The sequence below is a fragment of the Tupaia chinensis genome, unplaced genomic scaffold, assembly GCF_000334495.1.
Source record: "Tupaia chinensis unplaced genomic scaffold, TupChi_1.0 Scaffold000516_1, whole genome shotgun sequence".
Taxonomy (NCBI): Eukaryota; Metazoa; Chordata; class Mammalia; order Scandentia; family Tupaiidae; genus Tupaia; species Tupaia belangeri.
In genome coordinates, this window is record NW_006160029.1 from 300,902 (window position 1) to 325,347 (window position 24,446).

The window sequence follows — 24,446 nt, forward strand, 5'->3', positions numbered from 1 at the left end:
AGTCTCACTAATTCAAGGAAAAAGTCAAAACTTAAAAAAGAGGTAATATCTGAGCAGCTCATTGTATCTTTAGTAAAGATTGATTAATTCTGTAAACATTTATCAGCTGCCTGTTAGGGATAACATACCTTCGAGTAATGACTTTAATATGGATTCTGCCCGTTTTTAATGAGAAAGATAAGCATGCAAGATATAGGTTACTATTATTGGGATCAACAGATGGTGTAATGGTTACATCGCTGGACTCCCACGTCAACCCTAGGGCTTGAAATGCATACTGGGCATGGGTGCGTGCATGCCCAAAATTCTAAGAGGAGAAGGAAGGAGAAGGAATTGTGATGTGGTCATTCCTTCTGGGGGGTGATGTCTCCCTGTCTCATTGTCTCTCTGTCTCTCCAGCAAGTGTACATGCCCTATAGCAAAAATCTCTCTCTCAAAAGAAGTTACTATTATAAGTGACAGTTTTTTTAAATTTTAGCATAATTAGTTCAGAAATCTGGGTTTCAGACTTTCACTTTATATTTGTAATGAAATTTTGCTTAAGCCAGACATTTTTCGGTATCATACATCATATTTGAAAGTGTTAATGATCACTACAAAAGAAGTTACTTAAATTTCTGAAACTTAGAGGATAAAATGGAGATTGATATTGAAGCAGAAATTACAGCCAGTTTTCAGTGTTTTTGTTTAGCAAATGTTAATTGAGCATCTTCTTCAGGGAAAGACATATAACCGGGCTATACTTAACTAGCAAACTTCTATTTTTTTCCCAGAATAATTCTTCTTTTCAATTTTTACTTTTTAAATTGTCATACAGTAAGAATATTTATTATTGGTATACAGTTCTGTGATTTAAAGACATGTATAGGTTCATATAATGACCGCCATGATGAAGAAACAGAACAGTGCTATCACACACAAACCCCTCTTGTGTGATATACCTTCATAATCACAATCTTAACCCATTTCTAATCTCTGAAAAACCACTGATCTGTTCTCTATTACTTTAGTTTGATCTTTTTAATAATACTATAAAATGATAATATGGCATTCATATAGGATATAACTTTTGAGACTGGCTTTTCTGCTCAACAAAGGGAGATCTAAGTTATAGCATCTATCTATGTTTTCTTTTTTTTTTCTCTTTTATTGCTCAGTAGTGTTCGGTTGTATGAATAAACAACAGTTCATCCATCAGCTGTTGAAGGGCAGGTGGGCTATACTAGGTTTTGGCAATTATGAATAGAGCTGTTGTTAACCTTCATGTACATTTTGTGTGTGTGTGAACTGAAATTTTCATTTCTCTAGGGTAAATATCCAGGAGTGGGATTGCTGGATCATATGGTAAGTGCATATTTAACTATATAAGAAACTATATAAGTCACAGTTTTCCAGAATGGCTGTACTATCTTGTATTCCAAGCAGCAGGGTATAAAAGTTCCATTTTCTCTGCATCCTTGAAAGCAAGCATCTATCATTCGAATATTTTTTATTTAGTAATTCAAAGAGATATGTAGTAATATCACATTGTGGCTGTGATTTGCTTTTTCTAATGATATTGAACATTTTTCCATGTACATATTTTTTATTTGTGTGTGTTTTAGTGAAGCATCTGTTAGGATCTTTTGCTCCTTTTTTTTTTTAAGAATTGTTTTATTTAACTTTATATATTTTTAAAATTGTATTTATTTATTTATTTATTTATTTATTTTTAAGCTGATGAGCGAGGGGAGAGAGAGAAAGAGAGAGAGAAAGTGAGAAAGCAAGCAACTAGGTTCAGGACTTGTGCCACGGTTGACCATGTGGGAGTCCAGCACCCTTTAACCATCACACCACCTGACAGCCCCACTCACTTTTTACTTAAGTTATTTCTTATTGAGTTTTGGGAGTTCTTTATTTTAAATACAAGTCTTTCATCAAATATATGACTTGTAAATATTTTATCCAATTCTATAACATTTCTTTTTATTTTCTTAATTTTTTTTTGGAGAGGTATTTTTTGTTTTCGCTATAGGGTGCGTGTGCTTGCCAGACAGACAGAGAGAGACATAGAGACAGAAAGCGAGAAATCACCCCCCAGGGGTGATGGTCACGCCGCAGTCCCTTCTCCTCCATTCTCCTCTCGGGATCTTGGGCACGCATGCACACGCGCCTGGCGTGAGTTTAAGCCACCGAGTCCGGGATGCAAACCGCAGTCAACTACGTGGGAGTCCAGCGACATAGCCATTACACTAACTTTTGGGTCCCTATTTTCTTAATTTCTTTTTCCTGCAGAGCAAACATGGTTAATTTTAATGCAATCTAATTTCTCAAAAATACTTTATCGGCTCATACTTTTGCTATCATATCTTAGCATTCTGCCTCAACCTAAGTTATGAAGACTTTCTCCTACAGTTTCTTCTAAATGTTTTATGTTTTACATTGAGAATTATGGTTCATTTTAACTAATTTTTAAAATAAGTATGACATTTTTATTGTGTGAATTTAAAGCTATATTTTTTTAATCAAGGTTCATTATTTTGCATAGAGATGCTCAATTGTTCCAGCTCCATTTGTTGAAAACACTGTTCTTATCTCATTAAAATACTTTGGTAGCTTTGTAAAATATTACTTTGCTGTCTATTTTTGGCTTTTCTCTTCTGTTCAGATCATAATTTTGTCTATCCTTTTGCCAGATGTTTTTCTTGTTTATTATAATAGTAAGTCATAAAACAGGCCACTGTGAATCCTTCAACTTTGTACTTTTTTAAAAATTGTTTTACTATTCTAGTTTCTTTGACTTTCCACATAAAGTTTATAATCATCCTGTTTAAAAAAGATTCAGTTGGGATTTTTATTGGAATTGTGTTAAATATACAGAACAGTCTGGGGAGAATTGAAATCTCTACTACATTGATTTTTCTTTAATTCTTGTTTTTCATATGCCAAGTCAAAGTATATCTTTCCTTTATTTAGGTCTCTGATTTCTTTCATCGGTATTTTGCAGTTTTCAGCATTCAGAATATGTTCATGTTTAGTTAGATTTATACTTAAGTATTTCTTATTTTGGGTAGGTGTTCTTATTTTTACAAGTTTTAAATTTACAGTTGTACACTGCTAGTATTAAAAAAAACTTTTGATTTTGTATCTTGTGATGCTGGGAACACAGGACTTTAACATCTTTTATCAGATTTATCTCTAAGCATAGTTACGCATTGCTTAACGATGAGGGTCCATTCTGAGAAACACATGATCAGATGATGTCATCATTGGGCGATTACCAAGTATGTTTCATAAACCTAGATGGCATAGCTTACTATACTCCTAGGCTATATCATATAGTCTGTTGCTCCTAGGCTTACAAACAGGTCTTGCATGAATATTGTAGACAATTGTAACACAATGGTAAGAACTGGTGAATCTAAATATATCTAAACCTAGAAAAGCTACAGTAAAACATAGTATAAATAATTTTTAAAAGGAGAGGGCAGCCATATGGCCCCTTGCTTAAGGGAGCTGAATCCTGCATGGCCAACCATAGTTAAAATCCCAGCCTCAGCAACTTCAAAAATATGCCGAGCATGTGTCCCCACATGTTGCAAATTCTAACAGGAAAAAGAAGAGGAGGAGAAGGGATTGTGGTGTGACCACACCACACTGGTTGCTTTCTCCCTCTCTCTCTCTGTTTCTCTGTCTCTCTCTGGTGAGTACGTGTGCCCTCCAGCAATTAAAAAAAATAGAAACTAGTTTTTCATTTCCTTGACTTGTCCCATGGGAAGGTCCACGGTGAACAAAACAACAGATTAAATTAAGCACAGAATAAAATGATGTAATCAAGAGAAGCAGTAAACATGAGATATATGAGTTTGCTTCCAGAATAAGATGGCATTCTTTGTAAAGTAAACTTTTTAAATAATAAGGAGTAGATTCAGACAAGAAGCCATTTTACAGCTGAGGTGTGTCCTGTTGTATTCAGGGAAGTCATGCTCTAAACCCACCTCCTAGACTCCCAAAATATTTAGACAAGCACTGTGGAGAAGAGATTTTTGTCTCAGAATGACCAGAAACAACCACAGAGGTACAAGAAACATGAGAAACCAAGAAAATGTCTCTCCTGTAAGGGAAAAGAACAATACCTCATCATCTACAAACAGTGCAGTAGAATTTTTGGAAATGTCTGATAAAGACTTCAGAATATTCATATTGACAAAACTAAACAAGATGCAAGAGCTGAGAGCTAATGAACTCCAGAAGATGCAGGAGAAAAGAAACAACGAGTTCCAGGAAGTGTTGAAGTTCTTTCATGATCTGAAAGAGGAAATACACACCATGAAAAAGAATCAAATGGAGCTAGTAGAGATGAAGGCTGCCCTTCAGGAAATCAAAACCTCCCTTGAAACTATTAAAAGCAGATTAATCCATGCAGAAAATCGAATCTTGTATGTTGAAGGTAAAACCTCTGATCTAGTAAAAAGAACCCCCAAAACTGAGAAAATAATGCAAAAAAAAATGAGACTACGAGAAATACTAGACAGCATGAAGCACCCAAACATTCAGATAAGTGGTATCCCAGAAGGTGAAGACACTAATAAGGACATTGATAATCTATCTATTCCATGAAATCTTGGAAGAAAACTTCCCAAATCTAAAAAGGCATTCAAATATCCAGACCCAAGATATACAAAAGACCCCTAAGAGAATCAACCCAAGAAGATCTTCTCCAAGGCACATCATAGCCAGACTGGTCAAATCTACAGACAAAGACAAGATACTAAAATTGGCAAGAGAGAAACTTCAAGTTACTTATAAAGGTTATCCTACTAGGCTAACTTCACACCTCTCATCAGAAACAATGCAAGCAAGGAAAGAATGGGAAAACATTCAGAGTGTTAAATGAAAAACAGTTTCCACCAAGAATACTATACCCAGCAAGATTATCTTTCATATGAAAAGAAAGAATAAAAATATTTTCAGGTAAACAAGACTTGAAAGAATTTGCCAGTAGCAGACCCACTCTTCAAGAAATTCTGAAAGGAGTGCTTGACCAGTGAAACTAAAGACACATACAGAAATAAGAGAACAAAAGGCAACCAAGAAAATCACCAATTTAATGCTAGGGACAAGAAATATCAATAACAACATTGAATGTTAATTCCCAGGATTTAAAAAAAATTGGATGGAAAGATTGGACCACAGCAACACTGCATATTCAACAGAAGAGAGTTTGAACATAAAACTGAATTGGCAAAATAGAATTTTATGACTTTTGAGCAAAACATTACTGATTTTTTTTTACTATGCTTTGTTTTTCCAATTTAAACAGTTTACTTTCTTTTCAGTCATTGATAGGTTTAGCGATATGTTAAAATATTTTTCTTGTTTGTTTCTTTAAATGAAAACATAAACTTTTCTTCCTTTTTGATCCCTCTGAAATTGGAAAATATTTGAGAATATTCTTATTCTGTGGGAGAAGGGTTATTTTCATAAGTTCAATAATGCTTGTTGCATTGATTCAGAAATCGGAAATACTCATTATTGGACAGGGCTTTGAGTGGAATGTCATATCTGAAGATTAATTAGAAAACTATGGAACTAAGGTGGATCCCAAGTAAGCCAACAGAAGCTCTTAGAAAGATGGCTTGGTACCATAAATAGTCCTGCCTGGCAGAGAGGATTAGAGAAGATATATGAAAGAATTTATAACATAAAATAATCTGGACTTTTCCAGTCCAGCATTGTAATCAGTAGAGATTGCAAAAGAGAAACCACACCAGAGAATTATCTTGAGAAAGACTTTGAAGGAAGAAAAAGAGACTGATACTTTCTAGCAGATGGTATATCACAGAATACACTTGGGCAAAACTGAATTGAGAAGGTTTATGTGTGTCTAGTGTGCTGGGCATTTGCTTTTCAACAATTTGAGTAGTTGATATGTATTTTCTCAAAAATATTTAAAACTATACTGTTTCTGTTGTTACAGAGTCACAAACAAAATTATAAGAAATATTTTGAAATTTTGAAAGCTGTTTATTAACTTTCAAGAACTCTGGAGTATGAGTTGAAACTTTTTGATATGTAAATGTAGAAAAATGTAAAAAGAAATTAAAATTTAAAAAATGAGTACTCTGAAATAATGATTAAAAAGTATAGTATAGAAAGTATATAAACCAGTAACACTGTTAGCATTATCCAGTATTACATACTGTACATAATTATATGTGCTGTCCTTTTATACAGCTGGACACACAGGTTTACACTAGCATCGCCACAAACACCTGAGTAATCACTGTGCTGTGATATAATGACTACTGTGTTGCCAAGTGGGCTATAATATCTCTACAAAGTGGCAGAAACTTCCCAGTTCCATTATAATCTTACAGGACCGCCATCATATATGTAGTCTATCACTGACTAATCGTTCTTATGCAGCACATTACTGTATTCATCTTTTATTAGGTCATCAGGAAAGTCATGACATATTTTTTATGTTTTTCTGTGCAAAATTGCATCATGATTCCCAGGGACCCAATAGTAATGTTGATAAATGGTAATATTTTATAAAATTTCAACTTCTAATTGTTCATTATAGTGTACAGAAAGCCAATTGATTTTTTTATACCGGGTCATCAGAAAAGTCATAACATACTTTCTATGCAAAAATGGATCATGACTTTTCCAACAACTTAATATATTGATCTTATATCCTGTAGTTTTTCTTTTCTTTTCTTTATTTTTTTTTGGAGAGGTTTTTACTATAGGGCGCATGAGCTCGCCAGAAAGAGACAGACAGAGAGACAGAAAGCAAGAAATTACCCCCCAGGAGGGGTGGTCACACTGCAGTCCCTTCTCCTCCATTCTCTTCTTGGGATCTTGGGCACGTATGCACACACGCCCAGCACGAGTTTTAAGCCACTGGGTCCGGTATGCGAACTGCGGTTGACTACATGGGAGTCCAGCGACATAGCCATTATGCTAACTGCTGGTCCCTATCCTATAGTTTTTCTATTTCACCTCTTAGTAATAGTGGTTCTTTTATAGATTCCATTGGATTTTTTTCTCAGATGATCGTTTTTTTTCCCTGCAAATAAAGAGAATCTTACTTTGTTACTTCCTATATGAATGATTTGGACTTTTTTTCTTTCTCTTTCTTATGTTATTGTTCTGGCTAGAGCCCCAATACAATGGTGAAGTAAGAAGTGCATATAACCTTGACTTTTTCCTGATGTTAGCAGAAAACATTGCCTTTTACCCATAGTAGAATATGATGTTGATTATAGGTTTTTTGTTTTTTTGGGTTTTTTGGAGAGGTTTTTGCTATAGGGCGTGTGTGCTCGCCAGAAAGACAGAGAGAGACAGAGAGATAGAAAGCAAGAAATCCCCCCCCCCCAGGGGGGATGGCCATGCCATAATCCCTTCTCCTCTCAGGATCTTGAGTACACATGCACATGGGCCTGGTGTGAGTTTAAGCCACCAGGTCTGGAACTCAAACTGTGATGGACTACATGGGAGTTCAGCAACGTAGTCATTATGCCAACTGCTGTTCCCTGTTTTTTGTTTTTTAGTAAGTGCTCTTTATTAGGTTGAGGAAGTTTCCCTCTATGATTAATTGGCTGATGGTTTTATCATAAATGGATATTGAATTTTGTCAAATGCTTTCTCTGCATCAACTAATGTGATCGTATGTTTTCAGTCTTATTATTGACTATCAAACATGGAGCTAGTCTTGCACTCCCACAGTAAACCCTACTTGTTATATTTTATTATCTTTTCTATATATTAGTACATGCTATTTCCTAATATTTTTAAAGTTTTTTTTTAACCTCTGTCCATGAAGAATATTGCTCTGAAATTTTCCTATTATTATACTGTTGTCGCGTTTGGGTAGTAGTATTATCGGTGTTATAAAATGAGTTAGTTTTCAGACTGGCCCCATAGCACAGTGATTAAGCCTTATGCACAGGGAGATGGATTCCACATGGTGGATCATCGTCGGAACCAGCCCCAGTGACTTGAAAAACATGCTGGGAGCATGTGCATGCTCGCTTGCCCAAAATCTTGATGGTGTGGAAAAATAGAAGAAAAAGGATTGTGACATGACCATGTGCCATTTTGAGGTGTGTTTTCTTTCTCTCTCCCTCTGGTGAGCACACATGCCATGCCCTCTGATGTATTTTTTAAATGAGCCCTCTTCTATTTTCTGGAAAATATTGTCAAGAATTAATAATATTTTTACTTAAATGTTTGGTAATGAAACTAGCTGGGCCTGGAAATTTCTTTATTGGAAGGCATTTAACTCTGAATTCAGTTTCTTTAATAATTATAGGACAATTTAAGTTACCTATTTTTTTTTTTTTTTGGAGAGATTTTCACTGTAGGGCGCGTGCGCTCGCCAGACAGAGAGAGACATAGAGACAGAAAGCGAGAAATCACCCCCCAGGGGGGATGGTCACGCCGCAATCCCTTCTCCTCCATTCTCCTCTCAGGATCTTGGGCACGCACGCACACGCGCCCGGCGTGAGTTTTAAGCCACCCGGTCTGGGACACGAACCGCAGTCGACTACGTGGGAGTCCAGCGACATAGCCATTACGCTAACTGCTGGTTCCCTAAGTTATCTATTTTTGATCAGATAAGTTTTGGTAGTTTTTTGTTTTCAAGGTATTATCTAAGTTGTGAAAATTGTGTGTTGTGTTGTGTTGTTAACAATATTTCTTCCTTATCCTTTTAATGTCTTGTTGGATATGTAATAATACTCCTTTTTCATTCCTCCTAATGACAGTGTGTCTTCTAAAGTTTATTAAATTTTATTGTTCTTTTCAAAGAGACAACTTGAGGTTTCAGTTATTTTTCTTTATTTTTTCACTGTTTTCAAAATCATTGATTTCTGCTCTTTTATTATTTACTTCCTTTGCTTTATCTTATTTTTGTGAATTTCTCTCCTCTAAAAAATTTTATGGTAGAGTTATTGATTTGAGATCTTTTATTTTCTGACCGACATTTAATGCTATAAATTTCCCTTTATTATATGAACTGTATAATATAAATGTTATTATGTATTTTTACTTCAGTTCAGTTCAAACTATTTTCTTCTTTCCCTGGAGGCTTACTTTGACTCACTTAGTTTACCTAAGTTGCTGATGTTATCACAAAAAAGTTAAAATGAATTTCACCTCCAATGAAATTAATGCAAAATTTAATCCTGGGACAAAAATATTTCCTCCTCTAAATTGAAAAACAAATCATGCTAGTTGTATAATATCTCTAATTTTTTTAAACAACATTTTATTCTGTGTTTCTTTAATCTTGGGCCTGTTTACTATAAATGAAATAAAATGAGGGCTAGCAGGTGGTGTGGTGGTTAAGACACTGGACACTCCCACTTGACTGACCACAGTTTGAGTCCAGGACCTGGTTGCTTGTTTTCTCACTTTCCCTCTTTCTTTCTCTTGCTCTGTCCCTCTCTGGTCAAATTAAAATAAATAAATGAATAAAAATAAAAAATTTAAATAATTCTTTAAAAAATAACTAAAATACCTTTTTAAAGGCCACAGGAAGATGGTATGCAAAGAGTTTGTTTTATGTTTCTGTGGAGTATTATGCATGAAAATATAAAACAATTGAACGTCATCATAATTTGTAAGAAATAATTGAGTTATATGCAGTAATTCTGTTTCATTTTTCTCAGTGAGCTACATGAATTAAAGTGACTTGTATTATTTATTTTTTTATTTTGCCAAAGGTATATGCCAGATAGAAGCAACCTATATGAACCTCCCAATAAACTTTAGACCCTTGGTCTGTGATGAACTTTCCTGGTACACTTTTCTTTGTTTTGTTTTGTTTTTGCACTCACTGAAGAAAAGATAGGGGAGTGAGAAAGCACCCTATGCCACATGCTCACACCACAATCCCTTCTTCATTTCTCCTCTTCTGGGGATTTTGGGCATGCATGTGCATGCACATGCACCCAGTGTGTTTCTCAAGCCATTGGGTTCATGACTCAAACTGCCTAAACAGCCATGTGAGGCGGCTACCTTAGCCACCATGCCATGGGTTGGTCCAGGGCAGCTCGTATTATTAAAACAGTATGATTTAGGCACTGGGGAGACTAGAGATCAAAAGAAATATATTCCACAAAGACAGTAAGTTCCATCATCATGGAGTTTCATATGGGGATCACTTTTAAATTTTCAGGTCTTGAGAGAATTTATTTAATGTTTTATCACACAATTTTTTTTGAGGGGGAGAGGTTTTCACTATAGGGCGCATGCACTCGCCAGACAGAGAGAGAAACATAGAGACAGAAAGCGAGAACTCACCCCCCCAGGGGGGGTGGTCACACCACAATCCCTTCTCCTCCATTCTCCTCTCGGGATCTTGGGCACGCACACCCATGTGCCTGGCATGAGTTTTAAGCCACCGGGTCCAGGACTTGAACCGCAGTCAACTATGTGGGAGTCCAGTGACGTAGCCATTACGCTAACTGCTGGTTCCCACACAATTTATTTTTAAACCATACTCAGATCATAGTCTAACTATGTATTTGGGTCTCTGCTCTTCAGAATTATAATAATAACTTAAATGTTAAAGAATCATTCCCTGAGACCAGCAGGTAGTGTAATGGTTGCACCACTGGACTCCCATCTAGTCAACTGTGGTTTGAGTCCCGGACCCAGTAGCTTGAAATTCATGCCAGGCTTGTGGGCATGTGTGCTCAAAATCCCAAAATGAGAAGGGATTATAGTATGGCCATTCCCTCTAGGGGGTGACTTCTCATTTTCTGTCTCTCTCTGTCTCTACTGCAAGCACACATGCCCTATAGCAAAAACCTCGCTCTAAAAAACCTCTAAGAAAAAACTCACACACAAAAAAAAAAAAAAAAAAAAAAAAAAAAATCATTCCTCATTCTCCTCAAGCAGAAAATGAATGGTCCATTGAAATAAAAATCTCCAGTGATGAAAATGTGATCGTTTTAGTTAGATGATCCAGATCTTCAATGATTTTATTAAACATAGAAACATAGTCATAAAAGTCTCTTTTTTTGCGGGACCAGCAGTTAGCGTAATGGCTATGTCGCTGGACTCCCATGTAGTGAACCGCGGTTTGTGTCCCGGACCTGGTGGCTTAAAACTCACGCCAGGCACAAGTGCGTGCATGCCCAAGATCCCGAGAGGAGAATGGAGGAGAAGGGATTGCAGCGTGACTATCCCCCCAGGGGGTGATTTCTCAGTTTCTGTCTCTGTCTCTCTCTGTCTGTCTGGCGAGCGCACGCGCCTTATAGCGAAAACCTCTCAAAAAAAAATCTTTTTTTGCAAAGGAAACAATTGAGTGAAAGAACATCATGAACTTCAGTCATGTATTGAGACAGATCAATGTTGGTTACTCTAGTTTGTGTCAGTGTAAGTTTGTCATTCTCTTCATTTTAACAATACAAAAATATTTAGGGTTTTCTCAAGATAATTCTAATTTGTTTTTACTTTCCAGGAAATCACCATCTAGTTGAGTAGTAAGATATAAATATGCAGTCAATTTAAATAAATATAACTAGAACCAGGCATTGACATAATGTTTAAGGCAGCTATACCCCACCTGGCCAACTGCTCGAATCCCAGTGGTTTGAGAAACACCAGGAGCATGTGCACACCCAAAATCCCAAACAAAGGGAGATATGGAGAAGAAGAGATTGCAGCATGATCATTCCCCACAGAAGGGTGCCTTTTTCTCTTTCTCTGTCTCTCTCTCTCTCTCTGACTCTGTCTCTCTGTGGCATGCACATATGCCCACTCGCAAAAGTTAAAAAAAAAGTAAACAAACAAATGTAACTAAGTATCTTAATTGTGCCTTCCTACTATTGAAAATAATCTCATAATGTAGATTAATGAGTAGGTATGGAGCAAAAGTGCATAGAATTGATCTTAAATAATTACATAGATCTTAACTTAAAATGCTTAGCCAAGTACCTGTACTTGTAGGTGCTCAGAAAGTTTTTTAAGTAAACATTTTCAAATTTTAGGGTCATTTTAGATTCATAGAAAAGTACAGAGAATTCCCATATGCCCCCCACCAAGTTTCTTACTGTTAGTATCTTACATTGGCCACAATCTAAACCAATATTGAGATGATTTTAATTCAAGTTCAGTTTTATTCAGATTTCCTTAGGCTTTTACTTAATGTTCTTTTTGTGTTGCTGTCCAGAAACTCATCCTGAATACTACACTGCATTTAGTTGTTATGTCTCCTTATATTTCTCTTGGCTATGACAGTCTCTCAGACTTGCCTTATTTTTCATGACTTGACAATTTTCAGAAGTACTACTTAGGTATTTCGTAGAATGTCCATCACTTGGGACTTGTCTGATGTTTTCCCTGTGATTGTACTAGAATTACCAGTTGTGTCGTGGGTTCCTGAAACCACCCCCATGTTTAGTGAGTCACTAAAAGGACGCAAAGGACTCAGCATTTAGTCACAGCTGTGTTTTTTTATTTGTTGGTTCATTTTACTGAAAGGATACAAACAACAAAGGGAAAAGGTGCAAGGGTGGAATCTAAAAGAAGCCCCTGCCGAATTCCAAGAGTCCTTCTCCCTTAGAGTTACATGGAATGTGCTTGATTTCCCCAGCAGGAAGTGTCAGATGCTGTGTACCAGGGAAGCTCATCACAGACTCAGGGCTAAGGTTTTTCTTGGAAGTTCCTGTAGGTACCTTCTATCTGGCACATACCACAAAATTCCAGGCCTTCAGAGAAAAGCGAATGTTTAGCATAGACCACAGTGTTTGTACAAACGGTTTAGGTGCACTAAGCCACTTTCATCAGTTGGGATAGTGCGAGCTCCTCCAGGATTCAGGTGATTGCCAGCCAAGGGCCAGCCTAGTAAGTGCAAATGGCCTGCATATGAACTCCTCTCTGTGTGTAAATTTTTGGAGGACGATCACAGAGGCAAAATGCCATTCACATTGCCAGAATATATACTACCAACAGGACTTACTACTATTGGTATTAACTCCAGAGAATGTTTTGTAAAAGAGAGAGGAAAATGTAGTAATTGTCAGATTCCATGTCCTTTATACTTGTTTCTGATTGCTGCTGTAACAAATAACTACAAACATGGTTTACAGGTTTATCATCATTGTTCTAGAGGTCTCAAGTCTGGAAAGTGGGCCTTACATGGCTAAAATGAAGTTATTGACAGGGCTGCAAACCTGTTCCTTGTTTTTTTCCAGCTTTCAGAGTCTGTCCTCATTTTTTGGCTTATGGCATCACTCCAACTCCTGACTTCCGTCATTACATCTCTCGGATGTTTTTAAGTGTCCTTGTGATCACACCAGGCCCAACCAGATGAAACAGAGTAACCTCTCCCTGTCAAGATCATTCATTTAAACATAACTGCAAAGTCTCAGCTGCCACGTGAGGTAGCTTATTCACAGGTTTCAGGAATTAGGACACGGGCATCTTCAAGGAGTCGTTATTCTGCTTAGCTCACCTTACTGTGCCAGATATGCCTTGATGTTTTATTTTATTTACTCCTGCCACTATTCTGTGAGGTAATTCCTACTATTGTCTCCATTTAATAGATGGGAAGACTCAGACACAGAGAGATTAAATAACTTCCACAGGGGCACAGATCTTGTATGTGAGAACAGATCTATATCCCAAAGATTATGTTTTTAACTGTTATCCTAGAGACTTTCAAGAAAAGATTTTTCTCTCCACATAGTTTGTCCTCCTTGGGTAAGTCAGAAAACATTTTACTATCATATACCTCTGTCCTTCATTCATCCTCTCCTTCACTGAGGCTCATTTGTTACTTTACTGCTTGCCCAAAATTATGCTAAGTATTGAGGATACAACAATAAATGAAATATCATCAGACATTTGCATGTATCTGGAAGGCAAATACAAGTATTCTGATTGATTTAATTCATATATAGAGGGAAAGGCAACTTACTTCAATAGATGCCACATAGAGAAGGAATTAGATAATCATACTGGGGGAGAAGAGATATTTTGACCCTAAACTTTCTAACATCTAATAAATCTCCTTACATATAGAAAAAGATGGTATAATTATATCCAAATAACTTTTATTGTATTTAAAGTGCTTTTTTTAGCCTATTAGTAAGAGAATGAGATGTTTGGTTAGGAAGAGGAAGGGAGGGAGGGAAGGAAGGAAAGGAAGGGAAAAGTTGTGCTGAGAAGGATGAAAGCAGCACCTAGCTTTTAATGAGCGTTGCTGTATGCTAGGTACAGTATGAGAGCTTTACCTTTTTTCATGAGTCCTTAGGTCGCTGGAGCATAGGGAAGCTCTGAGGAAAGCAGACTTCGGAAGATAAAGAGAAGCTTTGACTTCTTAGGCAGTGGGAGGGAAGGCAGTCGGGAGGTAGGAGAAAGCCAAGAAGCATGCTTGTTGTCTTTCTCACATGCTATGGTTTGACTGTATCCCCTCCAAAATTCAGTGTTTTCAACATAATAGTATTAATTCAGGTGTTGCCAATGTGATAGCATTAAGAGAGGGGGCTTTTAAAAGGTGATCTGACCATGTGTTTGCCTTCCTCATTAGTGAAATTAAGTCCTTTATAAAAGTCTGTCTTTCTTTTTGTTTCTCTTTTGTGAGGATACAGCAAGAAGGCCTTTACCAGACTAAATGCTGGCACCTTGATCATGAATTTTTCAGCCTTCAGAGCTATGAGAAAATAAGGTTTTATTCTTTATAGATGATCTAGTCTCAAGTATTCTGTTACAGCAGCACAAATAGACAAAGAACTGGGTTCTGTGCAAGACCGAATTGTTTCAGGAAGGGAAAAATGAGAATGATCAGTGAGCTAGTTCAGAGTGATTCAGAAAACTGGAATTTAACCATGTAAGTTTTAGCTTACTGCTGGCTGTATTTGATGAGGCAAACTCTTCTTACAGTAACTTCTACTGACCTTTACAGAGACATGCCTTTGCTCTTTTGGCTTTATGTGCACTGGGAAGACTGGTTTTCATTCTAAATCCCCACAGTTGGTTTCACTTACATCATCCAAGATATATACTGCCCACTGGTTTCTCCCTCATTGTCCAATTTCTGTCATTATACATTTTGAAACCAGTCACTTACTAGAAGTTCCTCCTTGTCCTGTTCAAGCCTTCTTGAATCTTGTCCCATGCTGTGATGTAAGTCTCACCTATTCTTCTCATATGTGGAGACCTCACAGTCAGCTTTCATGCACCCCCAAACTGAGAAGATACTGTGAGTCCTCGTCTTTGGTCAGTGTGATCACCTATAATTTGTATCACCTTTTACAAAGGAACATTTCCAAGTTTTTTTTTTTTATTTTAGAAGCAATATAACAGTGTTAGAGAAAGTATACAACACTTTAAAAGTGCATTTAGACATCAATCATTTGCATGCCAAATTTAAGAGAATGCTTATTTATGAAATGGACAGGGAATGTGATCTGGAGTGCTATAGAGAGGGCTCTGGCTCTTCATCACGTTTGACTTTATAAGCTGGGCAGTACTATCACAGATGTTACCTTCTGTTCTATCTCATTTTGTATGTCTCAGCATTTTATAAAGCATTGAATCCATTATAAATTATGCTGCATTAACAATGACATGCCCATTTTGTTCATTTTTTCCTACAGAATCTTCAGTCCCTTACATTTGTTGTAAAGCTCTCCAACATGTAGGTTAAGTATTCTTTTACCTAAAAGGCTGAATTTTTAAAATAATACCTTTCTAATGCTCCCATCAAATACAAATTAGATATTTAAAATTCCATGACCCAAACTTTCTGCTAAAACCTAATTACATATCTGTGCTGTACTGAGATATACTGCTCTCCTCTTAAATTCTGTGCTCTTTTAACCCTCTCTGAAGTGCATTTGTGAAAGTGAAGCAGATTAGCCTTATTCCAGCACCAGAGGGCACCAAATTTCCTTTGGAGCAAAACGATTAAAATACTTGTTTCCATCAAAGAATTTCAAATACTAGAATAGGATATAGAATGGTATATTTTTAGTCTTTTTGGAGATTGGAAAAAAAAAAAGAAAGAGTAACAGACTTTGTCCTTTGTGCAAAGGCTTTACAGAATCATAGTAAGTCTTTCTGTTGCTACCATCAGCTAAGAATCTTTTAGTGCCTTTTTTTTTGGGGGGGGGAGCAGTTTTTTGCAATAGGGCATGCACTGGCCAGAAAGACAGAGAAAGACCGTAAGTGCGAAATCATCCCTAAGGGGGGATGGCCACACCACAAACCCTTCTCCTCCATTCTTCTCTTGGGATCTTGGGCACACACATGCACCTGGCATGAGTTTAAGCCACCGGGTCTGGGACTCAAACCGTGGTCGACTACATGGGAGTCCAGTGACATAGCCATCACACCGACTGCTGGTCCCAATCTGTCAGTGCTTTTGTTAAACTGCTTTTTAAGAGGAGTTTATTATATGTAGATTCAGAAGGAATGAAACAACTACTCTGGGTTAATCCCGGGAATACCTTTTTTTTAGGGCTCTGTGGATATATTATTTATCCTGCTTCAAAGTTTTAGGTAATTGTGAAGTTTTCTGGATACAGCTATGTGCCTTAAATCCAGGATAAAATCAGCAGCAAGTGCTGTGTTTCAGGGAGGAGTGAAGTGCTAGTGGAGGGCAGTCAAATGCTGTGGGTTAAATGATCACATTGAACCATTCACTCCTTGAATTTAACAGAGTTTTATCATCTTTCATTTGATAAACTATCCTTCTCTATTCTTTTTCTTTTTTTTTTTTTTTGAGAGGTTTTCGCTATACGGCGCGTGCGCTCGCCAGACAGACAGAGAGAGACAAAGAGACAGAAAATGAGAAATCACCCCCCAGAGGGGATGGTCACGCCGCAATCCCTTCTCCTCCGTTCTCCTCTTGGGATCTTGGGCACGCACACACACGCGCCCGGCGTGCGTTTTAAGCCACCGGGTCCGGGACGTGAACCGTAGTCGACTACGTGGAAGTCCAGCGACATAGCCATTACACTAACTGCTGGTTCCCTCCTTCTCTATTCTTGAATAGAAGAGTTATTATCATACCAGCCAATGACTTATTTTCTCTTATTATACTTCTTTTGTCCAATTAACCATTTTTATAAATTTCATTAGTGGGCACATGCTCTTGCCACAGAGAGACAGAAAGAAAGAGAGAGAAAGAAAGGAAAAAAGCAAGAGAAGGTGAAAAAATAACCATCCCCCACAGAAAATGGTCATTCTGCAGTCCCTTCTCCATTTTCTCTGATTTTGAGATTTTTAGCATGTCATGCATGTTTTTCAAACCACTTGGTCTGGAACTTGAACCGCACAGTTGGTCATGTGGGATCCAGCCACCTTAATGACCACACCGCAGGATGGCCCATACATTTAAACATTAAAGATATTTTTACATTGTACATTACATTATTTCTGGTTGTTGGATCTTTCTTCCATTTTATCTCCGACCACCACACTGATCACCTATTTATATTGTCTGATCACTAGCAAGTAGAAATGAGGCAATTTATACGACAAAGCAGCAGCATAATCCACTGGGATAAATACCCAGCATGTATGAAAGAAAGAACAAACCAGCTTCCTCTATATCCCTTACTGGTGTATTCATTTCCTGTTGGTGCTGTGACAGATCACTACAAATTTAGTGTCTTCAAAGACACAAATTTATTACAGTTCTGGAGGTGAAAATATGAAATGGGCTAAAATCATGGTGATTACCGTCATAGCATTCCTTTTCTTTTTTTTTTTTTTTTTTTGGAGAGGTTTTTGCTATAGGACACATGCACTTGCCAGAAAGACAGAGAGAGACAGAGAGATAGAAAGTGAGAAATCACCCCCCCGGGGGGGATGGTCACACCGCAATCCCTTCTCCTCCATTCTCCTCTCGGGATCTTGGGCATGCACGCACACGCTCCCAGCGTGAGTTTTAAGCCACCAGGTCCCAGACTTGAACAGCGGTTGGCTACATAGGAGTTCAGCGACAACCATTACTGCTGGTCCCACCAGGGCAGCATTCCTTTCTGAACACTCTAGGGGACACCTCTTTTCTTGCCTTTTCTAACGTCTAGAATTTGTCCACATCTTATCTCATGCCATCTTTCATCTCCAAAGCCAGCAATAATTGGTTGACTCTTTCTCATGATGCTATCCCTCTGATTCTGACTCTTCTGCCTTTTTTTGCTTCCTTCTTCCCCATTTATGGCCCTGTGATTACTCTGATTGCCCCAATTAATAATAATATCTTTTTTTCAAAGTCAGCTGATTAGCAATATTAATTTTGTGTGCAATCTTAATGTCCCCTTGCCATTTAGTATAATATATTCCCAGTTCCTGGGATTAGGATCTGGAATCCTGATCTTTTGGGGGCATCTTTTTTGGAGGGGTGGGAGAGTAGCATGTATTATTGTGACTACCGCAGATGGTTTGGGCGCAATCCTTCCTTGCTTACTTAGAAGTGAATTGCTGAATCCCGCCCCACAGCAGGCTCTGGCACATTCTGTGCTGTCTGTAACTTTCATGCAGTACCATCATCTAGCCTAGATTAGATGAATGTGCTCATTATTAAGGTTTAATCTAAAGAGGAAAGAACATATACAGCAAGCCTTTGCAACCACTGTGGGTATGTATGAGCCAAAGAGTTATGCTCATTTTAGCACACTTGAAATTATTATTTATTTTTATGGAGAAGTGAGACTTTAATGATGGTCTTACAAGATCAGGCCAGGCATGCCTGGAATGGTCACAAGCAGCCATTTATTCACTAGTGTGCAAGTCCCTCCCCCTAATTCTTATTGGCTGAGTACTGTGGGGTGTACAGTATTCCTGGACATCATCACCTAAGTTTTATCATTTGCTTATTAGGCATTTATTATCCCCTTCCCTCTCTTGTCTGACAGAAAGACATAGGCATAAGACAAGCCCATAGGCACAGGACAAGACCTCCAAGTGTCCTGAGGAGGGAGAAGAACTAGAAAGTAAAGAGGAACAAAGTGCTGGTGACCAGCCACCATCTTTGAGAAGTCATTCCTCAGATGCACCCTGTAGATTTTGGGTTTTGTTCATTCAGGAACTTACCAGGAATGCGTACTTTTTGAGTTGTCACATCTGTAAGCCGGTTAAAGCAACTTTTGTTAAGCGTTTCTTGAAAATGAATCATTTAGGATATTTTCTTACAAATCCCCACCTCTTTTTTTTTTTTTCTTTTCCTAAGAGTTACTGATTTTATCTTCATTGATGTTTTAATATTTTTGGTTCTTTTTAAATTCCCTGGACTTTTTTCATTATAGTCTAAGTTAGCTCCCATCAATATAAGGTTCTTTGGGGCATAGGTGATGGGCATTTGTTAACTGTGGCTTCTGTGAGCCTCTGTGTCAGGCATCTGACACAAGAAGTGATGGAAAACCCTACCACTGTTAAAACTCCAGCTACCATTATAAGGGAAATTAGGGCCGAGGCTACCATTCCCTTCCGTTTTCCAAACCATTCTTCTAACCAATCAGTAAATGATAATTAATTCCTGCATTTTCAGCCAATTCAATTCAGTTGCCAATGTTGTAAGCCCTTGCACTTTAGTAACAGTTTCACCAAGACAGTATTATTTGAAATAAAAGTATACCATTTCCCTCCTAACATGACACAAACTCTTTCTTTATCTGCCAGAATCATGTCCAGTTCCATTCAGGTATACCAGGCCATTTGGCTGGCTAGTGGCATCCAATTGACTAGTTACCCCCTGGAAGCCATCCTAGTATAGTTAATCAACCTGTTGATTGTAATAAATAAAATTAATCCAGCCTACATTTTTGTTAATAGTAGACCCACTAGCAGAGCACTGATTTGAATCTTACAGCTATTTGATTTCTGGCCTTAAATTCATTGGGAACTCCCCTTGGGATTTTTATTGAATCTATGGATATATTAGAGTCAAATGATCCTACTGGTGCCCTTTGCTTTTATGGTGGACATTCTTATTTTAACTGAGGGATAAAACACCAAGGCAAGTGGAATTGCCAATCAGTCCAATGCACAAGTTCCAGTCTGGTTGGGTGATAGCAGGTTACACAAGCTCCTTTCCCACACTACCACCAAACATCCACCTGGGATGTACAGATTGGAACAGTTATAACCTGACTCACCAGAGACATTGAGGATGCAGGTACAAATCAATAGATCTCCTACGGGTGTGTTGAATATTTCCCCCTGCTTGGAGAGGCAGGAGTGAGTCATCGCCCCTGTGGAGAAGGACAAGATCATCCTTGGACCTGACCTGCACAGTGCATGGAAAAAGCAGCAACAGGTTTCTGCAGCTTCCATTTCTCCATGTGTCCTTGTTTGGGTATAGAGCCATCCTACAGTGTATCCCTGTTGGGTCTGTAACCCAACCGAGACTAAATAGAATTGCCTGCCTCTGTGGTCATCCTGCAGTCCTGTAATCACTCTTGTTCAGTGCGTGCACAGGAAATTTAACCCATTCTACCCAGGCATTTACATCCTATATCCTGTCTCAATCTCTAGAATCTGCCTCAAATCTTTTACTTTAGTTATTCTCACTCTCTTGGGGTCATTACTGGAAGATTGTATTGTTCCTTGGACTCTGAGGTTGGCTTGAGGTTTTATTTTTAATGATTCTGAGAGCAAATCATCCCTCAAGATCTCTTTCTGTAATATCTGCTCCCAGCCCATACTCGGGGTGCTACCCTAGGTTTCTGATCTAGAGTGATTGGGTCATTAATAGTCAGAAGTATGGGGTTACATTTTGGGTTTTGGCAGGCCTTTGGTGGAGTGCCCTGAGATATATGTATCTTACCTTTTAAGGGCCCCTGCTTTGGGGCAACCCATCCATGCTTACTGTCATCCCTTTCATTGGATGGTCCACTATACGTCATCCCAGTTGGGGTAGAGACTGGTCTCTCTGTAGCCACCATCTGGTTCTGGACAGAGGTATTTATCTGCCTGTAACAGTTGCCTCTGATTTTCAGAATTACCACAGGAGATTGACCTGACATGCATCAAATTGGATGGATTGGGGTGTTGAGGTCTTTGTTATTTTTGTCATTTATTGGACAAGGTATCTGAGTGTCCCTTGGTAGGGTCCTGGGCTACCTCTTGCCCCATTTATAATCATCCATGCAAGAGCCCAAATTTGGATCCAGCCCATATTTCCTATGAGATTTTCCTTAAAGTTACCCTTAAAGATTCTCTGGAGGACTGTGCATTTCCCACTGATCATTTTCCCACTGTTTTTGTTTGTCAGGCCACTAGTGTCTTGACCCTGGGAAGTGTGTCTACCCTTTTTCAGTAGTTCATAAGAGCAGTCTTGGCAGTGAGGAGCACGTTTCCAGCTCAGCCAGAGTCTCCTCCTTCCAGGTCTTGATTACCACCATGTCACCAGGATGGACATGATGGATGGTGAATTTAAGAGGTGGGTCTGAGCAAGAAGCCCTTTCAATCTTGGCTCATGCATGAGGTTGCTTGATTGCCCGGTGCCTCTTTGTTTGCCCAGCATTGCCCACATTTGAAATTATAAGAGAATGTCCCTTTAAGTGGCCAATCTCTGCATTAAGATATTTTTCTTTTTAATAATACTTAGGGTTTTGTTTTTGTTTTGTTTTGTTTTGTTTTGTTTCCCAAGTTTAGGGCTTGAGAAGTCAAAAATCTCTGTACACATTGTTGGATTATAACCTGGAAGGTAATTGTTATTCAGAGTGCTGGGATTCCCCCTCCTTTTAATAGTAATAAATGTTGAGAACGTAATGGGTTTACCTTCACAAGGGACCCAGAGCATAGTAGATATATTTCTAACCTTGTGGAAGAACTTACCTCAGGAACATGTTTTGGAAAGAGATGGAGATTTTAGTCTCTATGGGTTGGTTTCTTCACACCTTAAAGAAATGTGTTGTGCACTGGATCTCAATGCTCATCTATGGGCCAACTTCATCAGAATCACCAGGGGATTTTTACAATTCCCCCAGTGGCTGTGATGTTTTAATGTTTGTGATGAGCCCCAGACAATTTCAGTGTGCAACAAAGCTTGATAACTCATACGTTTGATCCACAGTCAATTGCAGTAAAGGATTAGGAGCTCATTCTCTCCTTGGTATTACTAGGCTGTATCTGTGAAAGTTCATATTGATGTTGATTAACAAAAATTAATAAACTTTCTTAAAATGTATGTTATATCTGACATACTTACCTCAAAGGTAATATTTTTACTTAAACTCAAAGAATAGCAATAATAATAATGATAAGCAACACAGCAGTAGCACCAAAAGTAATACATATTTACATAATGTTTTCTACGTGCCAAGTACAGTTCCTGTCCCATTAGAGATATTACTCAATCTTCGTGGCAACTCTGTAAGGTGGTTTCATTTTGCCATTTTACAGATGGAAGTTAGGTATTTTGTCCAGGGTCACCCGGACAGTAAGTGATGAAGCTGAGATTCAGACCTAGGCTGTGAGGCATAGGAAGCTGTGCTCCTCAATAATCACATTGCTCCATCATCTTACGTTCTTCTTTTTTTTTTTTTTTTAAGAGAGGTTTTGGCTATAGGGCACGTGTGCTTGCCAGCCAGACAGAGAGAGACAGAGATACAGAAAGCGAGAAATCACCTCCCAGGGGGAATGGCCACGCCGCAATCCCTTCTCCTCCATTCTCCTCTCGGGATCTTGTGCACGCTTACACACGTGCCCAGTGTGAGTTTTAAGCCACCGGGTCTGGAACATGAACTGTGGTCGACTACATGGGAGTCCAACGACATAGCCATTACGCTAATTGCTGGTCCCAACTTACGTTCATTTTTATCTCATGATTCCTTTATGCTGTGGATTCCTGTATATAAAATGAGAAGCAGCACAGTAAGCTCAATTCATCAGAGCTAGCCTAGTCATTGGGATTTTTTATTTTGTTTTGTTTAGGTTTGTGCCATAGGGCACGTGCACTCACCAGAGAGGAGAGAGAAAGAGATAGAAAAAGTCAGAAATCACCCCCTAGGGGTAATGGCCATGCTACAGTCTCTTCTTCTTCATTCTCCTCTTGAAATCTTGGGCACACATGCATGCATATATACCCAGCGTGATTTCAAGCTACCAGGTCTGGGACTCAAACCGTGGTTGGCCATGTGGGTATGCAGCTGCCTCAGTCACCACACCACCTGCTGGCCCAGTCTTTGAGATTTTCTAAAAAAAAACTATCCATGTTCTAACTTATAGCCAAGGTTTTGAACAATTGCAGTAGGCAATATTATCTTTATGTTGTTCATTATTTTATTTTTTAAAGTGAGTAATGCCTGTACAAATAGAATGAGAAATCATTATAATTGTCAAAGAGCAATTTGTTGCCTTATTGATTCCTAATTGCTGCCTCAGATTTGAAACAATGTGAAGTACTGAAAATAGCTAATAAAACAGCCAACATAAATACTTTGTAAGGAAACCAGAAATGAAAGAAATTTAAAAACTAATATGAGAAATTGAGATAATTACTATTGAGAAATATGATAATTACAGATGACACAGTTTTGCCTCTGGGCTGTTGCATACATTCTCCTCTGCGTACAATGAGAATTTTTCCAAACCTCTGAGAAGAGACCTTAGACCTATGTACATTGGGTAATATGCACCAAAATCTATGAAGGAAAATGAATTGCATTGGGAGCTGAAAGACAACAAGAATTTAGTGACCCTTCTGAGGATCGCAGTCACAGAATGTTAGAACTGAAAAGTCCGTTCTTGCTCTTCTGTGCCACAGTAGGATTGAGACCCATTTCCCTAAATAAATTCTTGGCATTCCAAATGAATGCCCTGGGCTATTTCAGACAAATTGTCGTTTTTCTATGCTTGTGACTGAGGAAAGACAGTACAGTACACTGGAAAGAGAGCCAGAAGTCCAAAGATCAAGACTGGAATGTTCGCTCCCCTGGTAATTGAGCTGTGAGCTTGTGCAAAGCATTTAGTTCCTCTAAGCCATAGTTTCATCTATGTACTTAGTGTATTATCCACAGAAATTAAAATTTAGATGAATGTGATTGACTTGCCTCTTCCTTTCCATTTGTTTTTCAATTAGCAAGGTTTTTATTTTTTTTTTTCATTTTTTCCCCTTTTATTTAAGGTCTATATTAGAATGATCAATGGCAATATTATGACCTTAGGCTTCATAACTCATAGTCCTATGTGGCTGGGCTTTCCAGACAGCAGTTACTCTTATTTACCTTAATTCTAAATAATATATTGGCTTAAGATATTTTGTTAAAATGCTATGTCATGGGGCCAACAGGCAGTATAGTATGATGGCTAAGCACTAGACTCCCACATGACTGAACTTAGTTCAAGTCCCCAATCCGGCAACTTGAGAATCATGCCAAGTGCATGCCCTAAATCCCAACAAGAGAGTGGAGAAAAGGGGATTACAGTATTGCCGTCACCCCTGGGGTGGGATGAGGGTGGTGGTGACTTCTTACTTTCCCTCTCTCTGC

At 38.2% G+C, this 24,446-nt stretch overlaps 1 protein-coding gene across 3 annotated transcripts in view; it reads left to right on the top strand.

Annotated features, from left to right (window-relative positions):
• RNF180 (ring finger protein 180) overlaps window positions 1-24,446 on the top strand; it is a 199,984-nt gene that overhangs the window by 22,264 nt on the left and 153,274 nt on the right. For 2 of the 3 annotated variants that reach the window (XM_027775062.1, XM_027775059.1), the window contains exon 4: window positions 1,309-1,344. The exons of the other annotated variant lie outside the window; for it this stretch is intronic. In XM_027775062.1, the coding sequence (XP_027630863.1) occupies window positions 1,309-1,344 (36 nt within the window). The remainder of the gene's footprint in view (window positions 1-1,308; window positions 1,345-24,446) is intronic. 3 annotated transcript variants of the gene reach the window in all.